Raw genomic sequence first — 21,334 nt, 5'->3', positions numbered from 1 at the left:
CCTGGCGGAGACAGTGTTAATCTGTTTTTAGTATTAGCTTGTACCAAGGGTTTGATCTGGTAAAACTGGAAGCAGAGTGCTGAGAAAAACTAAAAATGGCGTGAAAGACTATATCATTGATGACTCACCACTGCATGAGAAGAAATTGCATCAGTGACTTAACATCTGTGAAAAGCAGGTGTGGAGACAGACAGAGACAACTTTGACCTTTACTGGTGTCACTTAAGTCTTAGCTTTTTCTGAAGAAAGAATACTACAGTAGGCCTTAATTAAAAACGGTAAATTAAAAGTCACTTTAAAGGGGCTGTTGGTTCAGAGCCACCACAGAGCAGCATCGCAATAACAGCCAACACAATTTCACCTTTCTCCTTCCCTCAGTGGCTTTCTGTCTGAATTTATTCATCTGGATGTCTCACAGCAGGTCAAGTATATATTACAATTGAAACAGCCAATAATATATTTATTAAATGGGCTTATTGGATTTTTAAAAATCTGTCTACCACAACCAACTTGTGAAGTTTAAAGTGTGTCATAATTCCATAATTCTATAGAATTACATTAGACATAACACTATAAATAGTGCTATAATTCCTTTAATTAATATGAACACTAATTTTCTTGTTGAACCAACACTGAGCTATTTATATATAAATATCTCCTTGCATTGCATAATCACAGCTCCAGAATAGTTGCTTCTCTTTATTTCATATTCTGTAGCAGCTCCACTACTTTTTACATCTGCAAGATGAGTCTGAAATAGCCCAACATCATGTCTTCTAGTTTGAATTAAGTTCTATCAAATCAACTTAACTGTAATATAATTTAAGTCATTAGTATTATGGAATAACCTCTCTAAACTGAAACAATCCGCTGGCCCAAATTTTGCAGCCCTGACAGTATTTGTGGCAAGCTTAGTAAATGCCCCACTTTGTGTAGGGTGAACCTCATTTGGAGAGTCGTGTGTGGAGTTAACCATTCCTATTTACTGTAGTTATAATAGATTAATGCACAGAGATACATAATAAAATGACTTTTATACAACTTTCTGGCGCAGTCTATGTAGTCCTTTGGGGCAATCTGGTGCCATATCAGATGAAAACCAGGAATACAAAGCATGTAGATGGCATGGCCAAATTAAAGTACACAGTAGCCTAAGTGATTGATTCTGTAATTCAGCTATTCAGTAATTCTGTAAAGATTTTTCATTTGCCCTACTTTTCAAGAGGGCAAATGCAAATGATCTTGCCAACATGACTGAATAAGCCTCTTTTACCTCCAAGAATGATTCAATATGTCAAAAAGGATCTAGGCAATAATATAGTGTTATATGCACAGGATGGTTATTACTAACACTCGGCAGCTGCTCTACATCACAGTGTAAGCCTACACATACATGGACAGATACACACTTGCTAATGTACTCAGGAACACAAAACAAAACACATGCACAGGCTGTATGACTCATTAAAACATGTCAATGCCATCCACTTTGACTTGCCTCTGATTTGCAAGTGAACCTTTGGCCGAATATTGCACCAGGATGTAATAATCCTGACACTAGGGCTATCACAAAAACCGCATTACTGCAACACACACACGCCCACATATGCAGCCTCTGTATGGTCGACAGACTCAGCCCAAAGCACCATGGGATTGCCAGTGGATGGCTAACAACAACAACTGGTTTCAAGATGGAAAAATTCATACTGACAAGTGACACTTGGTGTTGGATTTATCATTACGGAGTAATTTTACAAACTCTCCAAAAAGACACCTCTGAAGCCTCTGAAAGGGATATGATCACATCAATGATAATGTAGGCACAAAGCTAACATTATTTTAACCAGAAGGGTCTCCCCTTCCTTCTGTTAAACCTGAAAGAGGTTCTTCTTCCTCCTCCTCTTCTTCAAAGTGTGCAAAGGGCTGGAGGCTCTCCAGTTCCTCCCAGATCAGATCCCAGAACAGCTATTTTGTACTATAGTGTGATTTTCTTTTTCTTAAAATGGATTTTATAAAATTGTTCTTGAAAAAAACATATTGTACAGAACTGTATTAAAGTCAAGGTATCGGTGTCTAAAAATTTTGAATGATGCCCCTTCCTACACCAGTATAATGGTATTTTATTCGAGCTGTCAACCTACAAATGCAGCTGAACTCTCTCTCTTAACGGCAGCAGTACACAGGGAAAGAAGCCTAAAAATCACACACGCTATCATGTGGATTACTACTCCTTGTATCAGCACAGTACGTCACCATGTACGGTGACTCACTGAAAGTTGTCACCACACCAATATTATAAGACTTGCCAGCTTTGTGAACACTTTTTGTTCTCAGCTGATTATGCGATTCTGGCTGTAGAAACCTTGTGTCATATTGACATATGGAGAGATTAGTCATCAGAGGAGAAGACAAGACAGACAGAATATTACACCACTTTACCGTTATTGGCTTTTAAAGCCAGGACAAGACAACCCTTATGCCATATCACAGCATAATTATATCCAAAATCTAAGGTGATATCTAGTCTCATATGACGACAAAGATACCATATCAATATATTGCCTAGCACTGATATAATGTATGTTTTGACTGCCAACATTAAAGTTTCCTAAACCCAAACAGACATTAAACATTCACATACACACATGCTAAATTACTGTACATGTACAGAAAATATTATTTTAGTTCTGATCTCTGCTACTGTAGACAGCACACAATTAAATGATGCATTCAATTAGATGGCAGCTTGTCTCAGTATGTTGCCATCGAACATGCCAACACTGTGGAGAAAGAATATGGTGTGGGATGGTCCTGAAACAACTTACTGTCAAAGATACACACAGACAGATACAAACAAACGCAAACATGTTGGCGTGTGTGTGAATAAACTTGAAAACTCAAGTAGGAGACACATTTTCAGCCCACATGCAGCAGAAAAAAAGCAAAGCTGCTTTAGCTGTTATTGTTTTGCTGATGGGGCTTCTTTCACTGTGAGGCACAACCTCACATGCCTCTCTCTTTGCCTCTATCTTCACCGGATTTAACACCTCGGTCCCTTGTCACATTCCTGAGCATATCCAGATAAGTCCCTGGCATTTCACACACTGCTGTGTGCACTGCTTCATAATTCAGCCATACTACCAGAGCCATGCACACATGAGTAAGTACAGGCAAATATAGCATGGTGGTTCTGAAAACCGAAAAATCCACACACCTTCCTAATAATGAATTGATATTTCATTTTGTCTATATGTTTAGACATATCCCCCTTTATGTCAAAATAAATAAATACTGAAATAACACTGTATTCTAACATTTAATGTCCAACTCAGCTTTTTTACGTTGTAAATTAACAGGGAATCATCTCCCCTCTAAACTCCCTTAAATCAGATCACTGCTCTGTTGAGAGAGGGTCACATTTTTGTTGAAATATTTGTTGTTCTTGTTGTTTACTCCTTCTTGCAAGATCAACACTCTGCCTGTCATTATAAAAATCTCATCTTGAGTTTAGTTTAGAGGCGGTGACAGTGCAGGACCCAAAACTTCATGCCAATGAAAAATTCTAGATGTTCACATTGTGTGCATGTTTTGAATTTACTGGATGCTTGTCATTACTTCTTTAAAAAGGTAGATCACATACCAGACAATAAAGCACAAGTCACTTACATTATGCATCACAGCGCTGAACAGCCACACAACCGGAAGCAGACTTTTTTTTTTTAAATCAAAATAGATAAAATAAATCTTAGTTTTCTTAGTTATCAGACAACGTAGGTGATATTTTAAATTCTACATCGTTTCCTTCAGTCATCAATAGTCATCAATGAAAATATGTTTCCTTTTAACAATACTGATAAAAATGTTCTGCAGCACAGCAAATCACAATGTAGAATTTGACCTGCAATACCCATATCATATTTTATAGTAGATGTGATTCTGAAAATCACAGATGAATTAAGCTGACAGATGTCCTAGTTGAGATAGAGAGATGTAGTGGAGGAATAAGAACCATGAAAAGGACCCTCTTTGTTTTTTACCCTTTTTGTTGAACAAACAGATTCAATACATGGATATCCCACTCTGTTAGCAACTACTTCCTCTACAGCCACTACTACTACCTACTTGATAAGCCAATATACAAATGATGAACTATTATAACATGTCTGTCATTAAAAATCACTATCACTAACCATCCCTCACACCCTCATCATTGAATCGCCTCACATCTGATTTATTGAAGCGTATGACCTTTTAGACTGCCCAATAGAGGAAAGACAAGAGGACGAAAAGAATGTGATCAGGCTCACAAATTATCACCAGGCCAAAAACTGAAACTGCTCAAAAAGGGAATAATCACCACAATCAACATCTCTACAGAATTTTTTTTTTTTGAATTGGTTTCTACTCATTTCATCTCTAGTTCTCTTGTCATTGTAACTGTTATAAATCAAATGAAACAAATATACACCACCATCATTCTTGCAACTAAGTAAGTAAAGTAACTGCTAGTTTCAGGGAACTGTTTTGTTTTATTTGTCCAGTATTCCACAGGATAGGACTAACGATGTAGGGCTACACAAGATCGCTGACAAATGAAGGCAGAGCAGCTTTGCTTCTATTTTTGAGGCCTTTGTGTGACTGAATGGTAAAGACTGGCTAAATGGAAATACTTTCAATTATTACTGAGAGGCCAGATCGGCTTGCACTGCATGACGTGGGCTGTCTTCCTACAAAGCACCTTGAACACAGACAGAACAGAAGCAGCTTCACTAAGGCAGCCAGTCAACCTGAACGGCTCATTACAGTGAACAAAGATGAAAACAGGAGAGAAATGGCATGATGCACTTGTGGATTATGAATGAGCCTACAGTTGTTTCAACATGAGATTCTCAGTTCTCACGCTCCTGTGATTCGCTCAGGTCCAGTTACATGTAGCTGATACCTGTCCTTGATTGGTCACAGTTTGTTTACAGGGATTGTTAAAGATGCAGAGTTATATAACATCGCCTTGACCTATGATAGGAAGCATTCTCACTGAAAATGGCAGCTCTCTGCTCCTACTAGACACTCAAGTAAATACAGACATAAAAATAGCTGATTACACAGCTGTGTTCCTTCATTGTTCATAATTAACGGCAGCATTAAGACAAAGCTGCAGCATTTGTCTACATTTAGAATTAGAGTTGAACAAATCATTTTGGCTTAATCTGTTCTCTCCACTCTCCATCATGTTGAGGGGAAAACATTCACCTCCTGACTGACATTGAGTGGAGCCTGCAGAGTGCATGTGTCTGACTAGTAGGGTTAGGTTCCAACTTCTCAATTTCAACTTTGTTATTTATTTCGAACATTTTGTTATTTATTTAGAGAACTTGACACTTCATACAAAATAAAATCCCTCCCTCCCCCTCTCCCCTCCCAAACCTGTCCTTACACCCTCCAGCCTGTCAGTCTATCAGCCGGGTATTTAACACTGTTGTTTGTTTCTCAGATGTGATATCCATCCTTTTACTTTGTTCTTCTTACCACAGATATGTCTCTGTAGTTTTTTTTTCCTGTTAATAGTATGCAACTCAAAAATATTGGCTTCATACTTAGATTTTGGACATACCAATAAGTCTCCCACAAAAAAGTATGTCCAACAACAACTTACCAAAGAGCAAAATAATCACCTGAAGATGTCAAAGCTGTCGGTGTCTCACTTAAGGTTTTGTTGTCCATGGAGGGTTAAGTTACACTGTTTAGACACTGGCTGCAGGTGTGCCAACATGTTGGCTGCAGCAGGGGACTTTGCTTTCAGGCTATGAAGAATGGTGCACTCACACCTTACACCTTAAAAGTACAGAGTTTGGTACCTGACCCTACTGACTACCCACCTTTTTCACTACAGCACCACTGTGGGCTTGGGCTATCTCCAGGCCAGTGGCTGTTAATGGCCCCAAGCCTGGAAAACAAAAACCATTTGTGTTTTCACTCTCACACCCAAAGTCCTGCGGTATTACCTAAAGTAGTAAAAGCGTCACCTAACCTGCCCATTTAACATGAGAAATGTTCTGCACAAGCTGTTAAATAAAATTAAAGCCAAAGCAGCTGTTTGTTTGCTGTTGCTGACCTTTGCTTGGAGGAGAGTGATGGAGGCTCGATGGTTATGTGGAAAAATCATGTTGCACAGCACAAGAGAGCAATCCAGCAAAAGTAAAAACACTTATAATGAGAAAACTACCAGTTGTATCCATGCTAATACCATGTTAAGCACGTAGAAGAACCTATAGCAGCCGCACGAACCTGCTTAAAATGCAAAAGGCCGTACCTGGAGCCTGTGTTTGGTTTAGGCCAATAAATCCTCCCAAGTGACACTTCAGTTAAAAATACTAATAAAGTGTGAAAATACTCCACAACCAGTAAAAGTCTTGCATTCAAAACCTTACCTTACTTAAAAAAAAAAAAGTTTTTCTATTATCAGAAAAACTTAGTTCTAGTTTCAAAAGTTATTAAGTATTCAAAATGGTTCTGGTCAGTGTTTTACTATTTCTGATGTTTATGGATTAGAATTACAGCTGCATTAATGTGCATGTGGCATTTTACCACTGTTTATGTTTATGGATGAACTCATTCTAACTAGCTTACTTCATATACACCTGGGCAATTTAATCTACAGCAATGCATCATATTCTATAAGATCATCATGTGTATATGTCCCTTTTTACAGCTGATCCAAGAAGGTGTTTCAAGTTTATTCAGTTTCTCAACCCATAAAGGAAGACTTCATCCTTCAGTTTATCAGAAATATTCACATTTAAAGTCACCAAAATTTACACATACAATACAGTACATATTTGCCTCTGAGATGTAGTGGAGTTTAAGTATAATATTGCATAAAATGGGAATACTAAAGTAGAGGATGACTGACATTGACTACAGCCGGATGGGTACATGTATCTGACCGCGTGCTTCTTACTGCAGGGTCAAGACAAGTGCCATCCACCACCACACGGTCAAAACAAAGGATGAGCACCACGAACAAAGAATGCTGACTCTGCACTATCCTATCAGTTGGCCTGAAAGACAACCACTTGCAACAGGAAACAGAGCTACACAGTGTCCAGTTTCCTGCGAACAGGAGGGGAATAATCAATCTCTTTATTTACTTCTGCTTTTTATATGATCCAAGAGCTGTCGGAGATAACCACCCATCCCTGCCCGGGTTAGGTATGTTTGTTTACACACCTAATGCAGGTTTAATGCAGGCCATATATTTTCTTTGGTGTATCTGTGTGTGTGTGCTGAGTGACATGAGCCTATTGTCTGTGTCCTAGGTTTCTGCTTGTCTACTGTATGGTATGTGGGCATAAATAAATTATCCACCCGAGTACATGTGAGTGCACACATGGGCACTGTGTGTTTAAGTTTGTTGCAGCAACATAACCTGTGTGTCCTTATTAAATACGGAGTAGCGGAGATAAAGGGTAAGCTCAGGATGAATTGCTTATTTTGTGTGGACTGTACTACTTATCCAGGCATGTGCTTAGAAAAACAGCACAGCGCAATTCTTTGGTTGGTACCTGTACTGGTTGCACACTTCGGTCTAGAATCTTATTAAGAAAGTACAAATGTGTTAGAAGTGATCAAATATTAATCAAACTTTAATGCATAAAGGACATAAGTGACAGTTGAGATTTTTTTTGAAGAATTATAAAAGAGAATCTTTATCAGTTCAAGTGTGCACTATATTTTCACCGCCTTTTCCAAACAGAAAACTGTAGTCATATAAGCCAACTATCGCTCTTTCAAAACCAACCAAATTCCAGAGGCAAAATCAGTAATTTAACCATGAAGAACAGTGGTCTGCTGCTGCCTTGATCTGCTAGTTTGTTTGTGTTATTGGATTCACAGAAGTCACACAATAACACAAGCAACCAAACACATCAAAGCGGTGGTAGACTAGCAACTCACATGTTCAGTGAGGTAATGCTACTATTTTTGTAATAGGAATATGGTTGAGTGAGACAGCAATATTTGGCTTATATTACAGCGATTTTCTGTTGAAAAAGACTGTCTGACAGCAAGGTAAAGCGCTGCAAATATTCTAAATATAATGTACCGTACAATTAAACCAATATCGTTTTTTGTAGGCCTTTTTTTCTCAGGTGGCAAAAACACTTTTTGCTTCTGTCTGTAGCAGCACATTGCTTAGCTTCCTACACCGATACTCCTGCTGCTTCTTTAAATTGGGGGCATGCACTAAACAACCGCCAGACTCGTGGCTTGTCTATGTACAGATAACAAAAAAAAAAGATGATTTTTGATTATGAAATATGCTTAAACTAAAAAAAACAACATGCATAATGTAGGAGATGGCAGACAACTGGCGACAGAGGAGTATTGCAATGTCAGATTATCCTCTATGTGGAAAGCTCAAGGTTATCAGATGGGGGATAAGCCAGCAAGGACATATTTGGTCAAAGATAATTGTTCTTTGTTAATCAATGTCAAAAGAAAACATCCAGAAACCATGAGGAGTAAGAGCACGCTGCTGTGCATGCCAGACACAGATGCTTCTATAGGTATTACATGGATTTTCCTCACTGGTGCATTCAGTTACAGAGCACTTTTGAAAATGTTCTGCTTCCTACACAGCATCTTGTTATTCAGAGCAGTGAAAAGTTTTGCAGTACTGTAGCTGCTATAATAATAGCTTTCCAAAACTAGAAATACCATTTTTCAAGTTTTTGCCAAACATGTAGGTCATTGGATGATGTAGAAAACAGACATATTATAGTCTCCAATTCAAAATAATTGAACTTCACATTTCTACATAGGAAAGTTATTGAAAATTAATAATCTACATCAGTCTCCCTCAGGACAGCTGCACAGCCTTCATGGAGAATGACCTTGACTGGATGAATTACACAGAGAATGAGGCGATCACTGCTAACCTGATGTGAGCATATGTGCACTGACTGTATAAGTGTGTCTACAGCTTATAATTATCTTATTGGATAATCGATGAAAGCAAGGGCAGCCTCACTGCTTTTCTAGCCAGTATTGTTTTGACAATACCATGTACCCAAACATCAAACAGGTTTTTTTGCATAAGGAAAAGGTTATCCATTTCCAGAAACTTGCATAAATTTGCAAGATGTGAAAGACTCATGCAGTATTAAGCTGCAAGGTCAGTCAAGTGTCATTCTAGTGCATTAACAGATTGGCTGGAGGAATGAGTGACATGTATTATCTTGTGACCATCATATACATGTACGCAACATGTATCTTGCTCTATGTATTATGCTACACTGTGTCAGAGTATGTTGTATGTCATGATGTGTTTTTTTCTGATTGCTGTAGTGCATTCACAAAAGGGGTTTCCACCCCCCCCCCCCCCCTCACCTTGGTGGTGTCATCATGGGAACGTTGATAGCGTTTCCAGCGGCAACCGTAGATCCCAGTGATACATGACAAACACAGCTGGCGCTCATAGACCTGGAGGGGTTGGTGTTTCACCATGCTCCTGCAGTCAGTCCTGCTTCCAGAGCTCTAACATCCCACTGACTACAAAGGATCCTGTACGAAAAGGAAAAAAATGCACAATGTGAGCATTAATGTTGATGCAAACATGATTACAAAATGTTGGACCCAAAACACCAGCAGAGCAACCGTTACTAGAGAACATGTCTGGCACTTTGTATCAAAAGCATGGTGCTTTTCAAGTCAGCACGTGCTTTCTATCAAAAGCCCAGCCTCAAATTAAGACCTTGTTTCCCAGCTCCTGTTTCCAATGACAACTGAGACTGCTAGGAGCTTTTGTCAGTATGATCAAGGAAAAGAAAAAAAGAAAAAATGAAATAGAAAAGGGCTTGGTGAATTGACCATCTATTGAAAATCACATTAAATTTCGGTGACTATGAATATATCACACAGTCACGACATATCTGGGCCAAAAGGAAGCATGTAAGCCTCATCTCTTCCATTTGTGTCAGATCCAGAACAAAGGCCAGACAAAGAAAAGGCCAACAGGCATAAAAAGGATGTAATGCAACAGTGACATTTTAGCCAAACCCTTCAACTTTAGCAGTAAAAAAAACTGATACATGCTGCTCTGTACAGCTTTTAGGGGTCAACATTAAAACTAAACCTGAAAACAGAACAACAATAATTCTGTTACATTCTGTTAAATTCTGTTAATTCTGTTAACACTGCTGTACAGTGTAGGCGAGTTTGATGACAGGGAATAGAGTACTGAGGTGATTTACAGCAGCTCTGGCTCCAGGGACAATGAAGACATGGCGGTTTCAGACTGGTACAGGAGTTGTGAGGCGGTTGAGGTGCGAGTTTATAACATTAGGGAGCTAATTTGTGAGTGCATATCATCCACTATGTTGATAAGTTTGCAAGGTTTTTTTTGTGAAGTTATTTATTCCCGCGTTTTGAATGAGACTCGAGTGAGGTTATATGTTGTTGAAATATACTGACAAAATGTTCAGTGTCCTTTGGCAGTGGTTATACACAGAATCATGACTGCTTTTGATATTAGCATTTAACTGACAGCTAGTTTAATGGCCCGAAACAATAAAATTCAATAATTAAATTAATATCAAAAATGCAGAAGGACTAGTCTGTGATGTGATCTTGATCTGAACCAGGGAGTCTTTGCATCATTGCTTAATATGTATCTGAAGTTTAAGTCTGGCAAAGGTCAACATACCCAGCACTCTTAACATCCCTGTCTAATGCTGTGGTGTTGACCATGGTAGGATATACCAGGCTTTTAATAATCAGAGTTGTAACTCAGTCATCTCATTGAACTGCTGCTGATTCAGCACTGAGACTCTGCAATCAGCTATAATAACAATAATGATATTACAGCAGTGCTGACTGTTATCACAGGTTTACATCACTCTCCTGGGACATGACGGAGCCTGCTGTGCTGCAAAACACACATCTCAGTTCAATTTGGTTTAAAAGTGTGTCTTAATGTTATGAAAGCATACACTGTGCATAATTAATGGAATTTCTATCTGCTAATGAGAATCAAACATGCTATACACACAAACATGCATTTTAACTGGTGATATTGCTCTTTCTTTGCAGTTTGTGAAGCATAGCCAGCACATGGATAAGTAACATCTGATCTTTCAGAGCATTTCTGCATGTTAACTACACTCTTCCTGTTGTAATCAGGCTGTCTCAGGCTCTGGACAGCTGCTCATTAGCATCTGCAGCAGTGGCCATGTTTCCTGTTATTAGTAAAACTGCTCTGAGGAGGGCGGGCCTGGCCCGAGGGGAAAATGAACCTGGCCCACCCCAGCAGGACCACAAGGGTCTTGACAGGCACTGTGCAAGGCTGCAAGAAAAGCAAAAATGCACAGAACATTAGCTGAAAAATCAGAATTCTTGTATGACCATAGGGAATTCACTTAAATAGGACACTACAGCACTCGGGAAGAACACAGTAAAATTCTTAAAATTTGCAAATATAATCAACAATCTCAGAATTAATAACTAATTTTTGATCGTCAGCAATTAAGGCTGGACTCCAATCAGATCAACAGAGGGAATAACATCAAAACTGGTCAATTAAATGTAGCATTTTAGGATGCAAAAGAAAACTATTTGAAAGTTCCTTTCCAAACATTAACAGTAAGTAAAAAATACATGCAAACAAAGCCAGGTGAATGCCAGATGAATGCAGAGAATATTTTTTCTTTTCTACTACTAGCAAAATACACTATGAACCAGTCTGTTATCAATAATCACCTTATCGGACATGAAGTCTGCACTACTATATTGCCCAACATCAAGCTGTCATGCAGCCAACCTTACTGAGAAGCTACATGGCATTCTGAGGGATTTAATCAGATCAGGAACTGCTTGACTACTGGCATAACAATTATGCCTGTCTGATATTTCTTCTGAATAAATTGTGTCTGTCAGATGGATGAGGATCACTGTGTTGTAAGCACAGGACTTTGGGTCTGCTGCAGGGATAAGATTAGCAAATTTGCAAAAAAAAAAAAAAGATGGCGAGCACAAATTCCTGCCATTTTTAGCTACACTAGCAACAGGGCTTTAGGGATGGTGCTGGCAGTCTCTCTGAAGGTCAAGCTCATCCAGTGCCAACAACAGGTGAAAATCATCACTGGTCTGTTTATTAATCACTGAATTCCCATGACAGTTTATTTAAAGCACATAGGATATCTATCAATATTTTATTTATTTATGTTTTTTGCTGTTTCAGACCCATCTTTCTGTCACCTGTTACAGACATACACCGTTTTAGGCGATTGATTCCTTTAACCTTGCCAGTAGACGAGTTTGCCTTTTTCTCAGGGGACGCCATGAAATGCGAGACCCAACTCATGTCTGCGTAGAAGACCAGAAGGAGAGATGTTGTTAAAAGTCTGTGTGTTCAACTTTCAGTATTTTTATAGCTTCTAACTTATACATCTTAATATTTATGGTTTGAATTTTAGTTTCTCTCCTGTGTCCCAGTTTGTGCTTTCAGGTAACAGTTTCATTTTACCTTTTCATGTTCAAATTTGTCTGTCAAGTAAAATAACAGGACTTTTATTGCAAAGAATTTATAGGTTTATCCACTAATTTACATTCGCTTAACTCTAGACAAGTGTTTCATCATGCTGGGCAAATGCATCAAGACAAACAGACTACTTTCTTAACAAGGCTACTTTCAGGTTAAACTCTGTTACCCAGTTAGTGGTAAGGATATCTTTTTTAATTCAACATTAATATTGGTAGGCTTTAGTTTCACTGGCAGTTCAGTATGATGCACAACTTGCTGAATAAAAGACAAACATGGATACGTGTCTGGGCATGCTGACCAAGCCTTTAAGACTGAAAAACAATCTTGCAACTGACACAGTAAAGAACCATTGGTGTGTTCATAAACGCAAAATAAGAACCACTTCTGCACTGTCATGTTGTCACTTGCTGACAAATTATAATGTTCAAACCTGTATCCATAGCAATGTCTCCTTGTTGTTACAGCAAAGTCATTCATGCAGTTTAAGTTACAACATGTTTACCTCCAAAAGCTTCCATTCATGCCAGCATTGCAGCCACTTGTATCCTCAAAGTCAAAAATATCACACACACACACACACACACACACACACACACACACACACACACACACACACACACACCACTGCTACATCAACTGAGCTGAACATCAAAGCCTTTAATTCCAACTATTTGATGTGAGATATTATCATAATTAGGTAGAGCAGCACTGAGGGCACAGATTTGTCACCATGAAATGGCAGGCTCATCCATTTTTTATTTCATACTTATTATGTTCCTCCAACCCTCCTCCAGGCTGTATAAAGACAGAAGGAAAAGCGCTGCGATTAATCCGTTTATCAGCATGATGTCTTTGCAGAAACTCATCAGCTAAATATGATCTCGTGGAGACAATTAAATCATAATAAACTGCAATGAATTGGGAAAGCTAAGTTAAATACAGCATGCATAGTAATCTTCTGCACTTAAATCTCAAAGAAATTATATTCCCCCAAGACTTTTCACTTGCACTGTCCTTATTTCACCAACATAGATGTGACACCTCAGGATACACTACGTACAATAAGTGTGACTATCACATGCACTGACACAGAGTTAACACTTGGGTTAACAAGAAGGGATGATATAAGCGGTGAATAAAAAAAACCCTAAAAGGCTGTTGTCATCTTCTTTTCTGCTGCCTCATTTCCTCCAATCAAAGGCACAGCGAGGGAAAACAGTCTGCTGGGGAGGAAATGCTTCAGCAGTTTCCCCAGCAGAAAACACTGTCTTCTACTGACCAAGGAACCGAGGGCCAGGCCAGCCAGCAGAGAATTATGGGATCGAAGGCCAACACACTAGTTGGAAAGAAAAGCTCTTTAAAGACAAATCATCATAATCCAACTACCACTGTCATTCAGCACATGACTATAATGTATAAAGAGTGGGCAAAATGGCAGTAATACCTGTTTAATGTAAGCTGTTACAGTTTCAATTCAGCCTTCTCCAACATGATAGAATTGTCTGATCACTATTTGTTTTGAGTTCATAAAAAGGGCAAAAGAAAATCATGTGACTCCAAAATTCACACATTTAACTCATTGCCTTGTCAAGTGGTGTATTTTAAAATGTCAAAAAAAGAGGTAAAAGCTAAAAAGCTAAAAAACTAGAATCAGAGGAATTTGGGTGGAAAGGCCATACAGTCTGGATTTTCAAATTTTGCACAAAGGGAAATTTAGATATAAACACCTTGGTCACGTTGAAAGTCAGATACTCCGATCAATACAGATTAAATCTACATCAACAAACTGATACAACACAAATATCTAACCACATTACATTAAGGAATCTAGTTAAGTCTTCTACAAATGGGCCTCCATTTAATCTTTCCCTGCTCCCTGCCATGTTGAATGATCTGAATTGCTTATTGAGATGTGCAATGGATACCAAGTACCGAAGCACCATGGAGACTTGGCTGGACCATGTGGCATCAGAGGATGCCTGCGAGGGAGTTGATTAGTGACACATGGGTGATAAAGACCATTATAACAAGCAATGAGAGAGTCATTACATCAGAGCTGCTAAAGCTGGCTCAACAATGACAGTCGAATGCACTTGCTGTCGAGAGTGTAGAGTGTCTATTTAGTAACATTTAGACCTAAAATTAAGACCCCCCCCCCAAATGGTACTCTAGGCACTGGTAGCTCATCTTCTTCTGTTTAATCTGCCTTCTGTAAAGTAAACCTCATCACCTCCTGTGTACTGTAGAGCAGAACTAAAAGCCAGTGCAATAAATGTAAAGGCTTTTATAAACTGGTCATTGCTTCGGTCATTATTGTGTTGTATTAGATGGTAACAGTATGTTAGTTTTCACATAAGCATATTTCTGATCAAAAATTCTAAAAAAAACAAGAAAGGCTCATTTTCATCTTATTAACTCTGGAAGGCTACAGATAAATAAGAGCAGATCATCAGCTATGTAAACAGAGGTGAATACAGAAAATGAAGATAAATAAACTAACTAATGCTGACTAAGCTTCTCGCTGCTTTCTTTAATTCCCCTTGCCATGTGACATAGCCAGGTGAGTCTCCTAAACAAAAATTTGGAGACATGTTCAAACCAGCCACACGTAACTGACATTGTGCTTGTGCATGGGTGTATACACTATAATTTTTAACTCCTTCGAGCTTCAGGTGAAGCAAAGGGAAACTACTGTCACAGAATAACCAAAGGAGACCAGTGTATCAATTGAAAAAGGAGGTCTAAGCTCAAAGTTAGACTGCAGAACATAAATATGGGATATCACAATTTAGTTAGCACACATTTCAAAGGGAATCATCTAGCAAGCATTATACAAACTGGTGATAGGCTTGCATCCACCACATCAATTAACTTATTCATGCTGAATGACTTCTGAGGCCCTCAAAGCGGCAGTTTTGTTTTATTTCTTCTACCTGTATGATGAAAATAATCATCAGCCAAACAAGCTGTAGCCACAATCACTTACAGTCTTCACACTTGATTCAGTAATCATAGAGCTGATGAACAGAGGATTCAATACTAAAAACACCAACTGAGTTACTCAATATCTAAGGGCATAAGCCCCCTGTAAGAAATTTTGTCCAAAGAAACCTCAAATTTCCTCAATAACCATCCTGACGTCAGAGAATTGTGCTTACGTGAGGAAAACTTGTGAAATAAATGGGGTTGCTCATTACAAAAATCAAGAATTATGCATGTTTTGGTTCAGACACTACAAGACGCACCAGTGTTTGCTCATTTGCAAAACAGAATATTTTGCTCACAAGGCTGAAAAACATACCGGACAAACTTCTTTTTATTCCTTGCCATCTTCATGATGTGCGAATCACTCAAAATGAAATAAAATAAATAACACATTCAACAAAGCACAGCAATAAGAATATCAACAATGTGAAAACGGTCTAAATCTTTCACAAGAGGTAGCAAGCTCAGCAAAGGAGCATACATTGAGGTCTTAAGGTATTGCATATAATGTATTGACAACGTAGTTCAATACATGTGGAGCTGTTTCAATTAAGGTTGCAGTTTGCTCATGCCAATTCATGTGGAAACCCTCTGCATGGCATATTTCCATCTAATCTCAAATGCAACCATAAATATGAACAGCTCAACACAAGTTATCAACAAAGTTATAAACAAACACTATGAATCACTCCCATGAGTCAATGTGGTGGAAGGCACAGAATTAATGGCCACAGCCTACAGCCACAGGTCCTGTTGACAGCAAGTCACACCACAAACCACTCTCATATTGTCCAGTCAGCTTTGCCAGTCAGTGGCAGCTATCGCACATGTAGAAGGAAGGTGATTTGTGATAGTGATAAAAAACATCACCTTCCCTGAGCCATAGGTCCACAGGGTGAGACTGAAACTAAGCACTTCCACTTTATTATTAATCCAATATTATTACAAAAAGTTGACATGTTGTTGAGGTTGGGCATTTGGACGAATATATTATCTATTGACAATGGGCTGAATCCATTACCATTTGCTTTTTTGAGCGATTTTTGGGGCGATATTTGTCATTTTATTTTGCTAATGTAACGGTCTCCAGAGAGCCAGCTGTTGCTCCGCGCCGCACAATAATCCAGCATCACAGTACACACCCACTCAGCCGGACCAAGAGTGCACTGAGCTGGGTGAGGAGTGAAAGATAAACAGCCTGCGGAATTTGACTCTTTGCACTCGAATTAAGGATTTAATTCATTTCTAAATGTTTTTGGTAAATATACACCCATTCTGAATCTGATGCCTGCAAATCAAAAAAGTTGGGGCAGGGGCACGTTTACCACGTTGTTACATCACCTTTTCTTTTACCAACACTTACTAAGTGTTTGGGAACTGTGGACTCTAATTGTTGAAGTTTTGAAAGTGAAATTCTTCCAGATTTTTGATTGATGTAAGATGGTAAACAGTCCGGGGAGACAAGTCTTGCATTTGTCAATGCAGCGACGAACTGTGTTTACCTCACAGCGCCACCTGAGGGATCAAAGGTCACAGGCACTCAATCTTTCAGGCTTGGTCCTTTCATGCAGAGATCTCTATGAATTCTCTAAATGGATGTAGGTGAAATCCTCATCTCCTTTGTAGTTTTGCATTGAGAAATGTTTCTATGGAACTGTTGGACTATTTACCCATGCAGTTTTTCACAAAGCGGCAAACGTCACCCTGTCCTGCTTGTGAACGATCAAGCTTTTAAACCACTTTTGCAGTAAATCAGAATATTATCACCTGTTGCCAATTATCCCATTTACCTGCAAAATATTCCAAACAGGTGGGGTTTTTTTTACCATTCGTCAAGTTTTTAGACCACGTTGCAGGCATCAAATTTAAGAATGAGAGAATATTTACAAAATCAATAAAGTTTATCAGTTGAACATTAAAAATCTTGTCTTTTTTCTGTATTCAACTGAAAATAGGTTGAAAAGAATTTGCAAATAACTGCACTATTTTTATTTACATTTTACACAGTGTCCCAATTCAAGGTTGTATAAGTGTGTTACAATTACCAGCCTGTTTTCACTGAATATTGAAATATGAAGGGAGGAGTACTGATTAATTAGCTGCAGGTAAGCAAAAAGCAAGTTAATAAGCACTGACAATGTAGAATTAAGTGTATCCTGGCTAAGAAGCAGTTTGCTCTAATGTTAGGAAAGGCAGACATCAGGAAAATTATTCTCAAGGTCCTTACTCTTCATGCAACATTGGTTGCAAGGAGGAAAGGGGGGGGGGGGGTTCTAGAGGGGGTGTACATTTTTCTTTCAGCCGATACTGAAAATTTCCCATTTCTGTATAAAAACAAGTCAAGATAAACTGTAGATTAAGCACACCTGAGAGTAAGAAAGTCGTACATGTGGTTTTCTTACACCTTTAATTGATAGGATAGCTGAAGGTATGACAAATAGGGTGAGAGTGAGGGAATGACACAAAGCAAAGGGTCACAGGCAGGAGTCAAACCTATGGCCTGCTGCAGAGGACCAGCAGCCTCTAGACATGGAGCACATGCTCTACCGAGGCACCCCATTGCCCAAGCTAGTTCATTGGAAGTCAGCATGGTGATCTTAAGAACAATCTTTGATATATTCATAATAATGAATGCAGTTCATGTCTGAGCATACAAGCCCTTAGGCACAGTGAATATTCACTAACATGAATCAATGTTCAGGTTTCTCCAGTTATCTGAAGCTTATGACATCAAGATGAAAAAACAATTGAGTATTCAACACACACTTGTTGAGAGACGCTGCCAGAACATTCTGGTCTGACATATTGCAAATACGCTTACATAAGGGTAACCTTGGGTGTTAATGTCCTTCATGCTCATGATACTGAACAGGTCATGATGTTCATTTAATGATAAATGATTCCAGAAGTGACAAATCCATTTAGACTACTTATCTTGAGAATATATATTATTGATGTATGAAAGCTTTAGAAAAAGGTACTACATTAATATAACAAATAAACAGATAACATGAGGTTCAAGACAGCTTGATGGAGCAGAAACAACAGCTCACTGATAAGAGTATGATTGGTTTCTTTTTCAGTCTTCAAACACATTTAAAACACACACACTCCTGTTCTGTGCCTTATGAGGGAGTATAAACAGTGAAACTGTAGCTCAAAGAAAGCTGAGAAAAAAAAAAATATTGTTAGGGGAGGAATTTTTCCAAACTAACCAACAGCACAAAATGAAATATCAATCGGCTGCAGATTTAGTAAAGCTGGTGGGAGGGGTATGGTACGAGGACATTCAGACAATCTGACACTTTGCGCATCAAACTGACAACTCATCAATCTGAAAAATATAGGTCAGAGATAATCTAAGGAAAAATTAATCTAATCACAGTCCATCAGTATTTGCACATTAGAAAATTGACAACAGGAGGAGGATGTGCCATTACTGTCACTTCTTTCCATTATTAGAGGAAAACAAAATGAAATTAATGACTGGGAGACGAGAAGGAAATCCACCCACTCATTTCAGTGCGGACAAAACAACAGAGGTATAAGTGGGTCAAGTGATATGTGGAGATACTGCTCTCATTTTTCATCTGGATATAGAAAATAACCTGAGGTCAGTATATGAAGGTGGGCTACACCTTATAGTATGAAGCCTCCTTCATGGACTGAACAAGTCTGAGGAAAGGTGATTTGATCGAGAAGCTGGTTTAATGCTGCAGAGACAGTGCTTGACAAAGCAATGTGAATAAAGTAAATAATAAATCCATGTTAGCAGCTTTACGGATGGAGGGGTAATTCATTATCGATTTAGCGGTTTTAGGTACTGCAAATGCAGTTATTCTCCCCTGAGGCATTAACCAATGTACCATGAAAATAGTAATATACAGTTTGAGCAATGTCTATTAAGTTTCTTTCACTAGGCCATACGCTGAAGTATTTCTTATGCCTGACATGCATGCGTTAGGCCAGTACTTCTCAATTTTTTTTTCTGAGGACCCACTTTTGAAAAATCACAAGCCATCTCCCCAATTCACAATAGGCCTTATCTATAAATGTTGGGAAGAGTTAATGTTGTGCACATTCCTGACCATTTTCACTGCCATCTTAATGTGTTATGAATTTAGGTAAAATTAATAGGCTTTCTTTTGTTTCCTCTCAGTAGCAATTTATGCATTTTAAATGCTTAATAAAAGGTTTACTGGGAATATAACTCCTACATTTGCAGAATTTCTTCCATATTCTTATTTATTTGGTGACCCAAATAAAATCTCTGATCCAGTCTCTGGGAATAGGGAGTATGTGGTAAGTGGACCACCCAGACACATGTTCTGGTGCAGAAGTGGAAAGGAAAATATGCAAACTTCACAAAGAAACGCCCCAGTCAACTTTGAAGGGTTTGATCCCGGCACCTTCCTGCTGTGAGGTGACAATGCTAACCTCTGATCCACCATGCCACTGTTTAGGCAGCTGATGGTGTGTGGGCTTGAATAATTATCACCTTAAAAGACTCGATGATGCTGACTCTTGTCTGCTTAATGTATACTTACATCATGTGTTCTCATCAGCTTCAGTAGAGCCTGTGATTTAACACGTCTGGAGAGAAAGCGCAGGGAAGCACTTAGGACAGGAGGCGGATCCCACAGAGAGAGGCAGGGTCCAAAATTAACTTTTTTGTCCATCAGCCAAATAGCTGGTGAATGTTTATCTATCTATCTATCTATCTATCTATCTATCTATCTATCTATCTATTACATTTTTTTTAGCTGGTGAGTGAAGCAAATCTTACAGCAACATGTATATTTTACCAGCATTTTGTGGTGGCTGGTGCTAATTTTGTGCCCTGGTATCAGACTACAAAGCACTAATAGGATGGACTGGACTGCTTTTCAGCTAATGAGAACCCATTATTTTACAGCCAAATGCTCCAGTGTCACTTGTAAGAATTCAGTCTATAGCCAGTCTAGCAGCTCTGTGAGGTTGTATTTGAACAAAGCGGTGCTTGAAGCTAAATTTTAATATCAGCATGCAATGTTAACATGCTGATGTTTAACAAGTTAGAAGTTTACCATGGTCATCCTCTTAGTTTTGCATATTAGCATGCTAACTAAGGATTCTTCTAAACCATGATTTGATTTGACTTTTGATTTTAAGGTCATGATTTAATTTAAACTTTTTTTTGCATTGACAACTATGTCATTATTAAGACTATAGAGTCTTAAATTGTAAAGATCAAAATATGGTATCAAGTGTGATGATGGCTGATGTACCACATTATGTCATCTTTGAAGGAAAAAAACTGCAAGAATGGCCAATTCTGCTTGATTTAATATAGCAACTGTTACATACATAATGTTATCAGGCCCTAGACACAAATAGGCTGATAGAAATGTTATTAGTCTTGCAAGTATTCACTCACAAACCAAAGTATTGGAGAAAATCTTATCCTGATGACAGCCCTGACAAACCTGAATGCATAGCAAATTTCATGGCAAATCGTCCAAATGTTCTTTAGACATTTCACCTATAACCAAAACTAGAAAAAAAAAAGTAATGGGACCATGAGCTATTTCAGACTAGACCAACCAACCCCTAACTAACCTACAGACAGACTGACATTAACACCCATAGAACCATGCTGCTAAAATGGCAAAAAATGCAAATGCAACTACAGAATAAGTAGTGCGGGTAGGCAGGCTATGATTTGCTAACATGGCTTAAAAAACTGATTGACAAGCACAGAGGTGAAAACCAGTTTTCTGACATCTTTTCCACAAAGACAAAACATAGGAATGTTTGGGAGAGACAAATGAA

The 21,334-nt window shown here is 38.5% G+C and overlaps 1 protein-coding gene across 4 annotated transcripts in view; it reads right to left on the bottom strand.

The window, feature by feature from the left end:
• gdpd5b (glycerophosphodiester phosphodiesterase domain containing 5b) overlaps positions 1-21,334 on the bottom strand; it is a 56,738-nt gene that overhangs the window by 28,320 nt on the left and 7,084 nt on the right. For all 4 annotated transcript variants that reach the window (XM_084717247.1, XM_084717249.1, XM_084717248.1 and 1 more), the window contains exon 2: positions 9,388-9,561. In XM_084717247.1, the coding sequence (XP_084573373.1) occupies positions 9,388-9,504 (117 nt within the window). In that variant the 5' untranslated portion in view covers positions 9,505-9,561. The remainder of the gene's footprint in view (positions 1-9,387; positions 9,562-21,334) is intronic.

Source organism: Lutjanus erythropterus, chromosome 4, assembly GCF_056507025.1.
Source record: "Lutjanus erythropterus isolate fLutEry1 chromosome 4, fLutEry1.hap2, whole genome shotgun sequence".
In the NCBI taxonomy this organism is placed as follows: domain Eukaryota; kingdom Metazoa; phylum Chordata; class Actinopteri; order Lutjaniformes; family Lutjanidae; genus Lutjanus; species Lutjanus erythropterus.
This window is presented reverse-complemented; position numbering and strand designations above follow the sequence as displayed.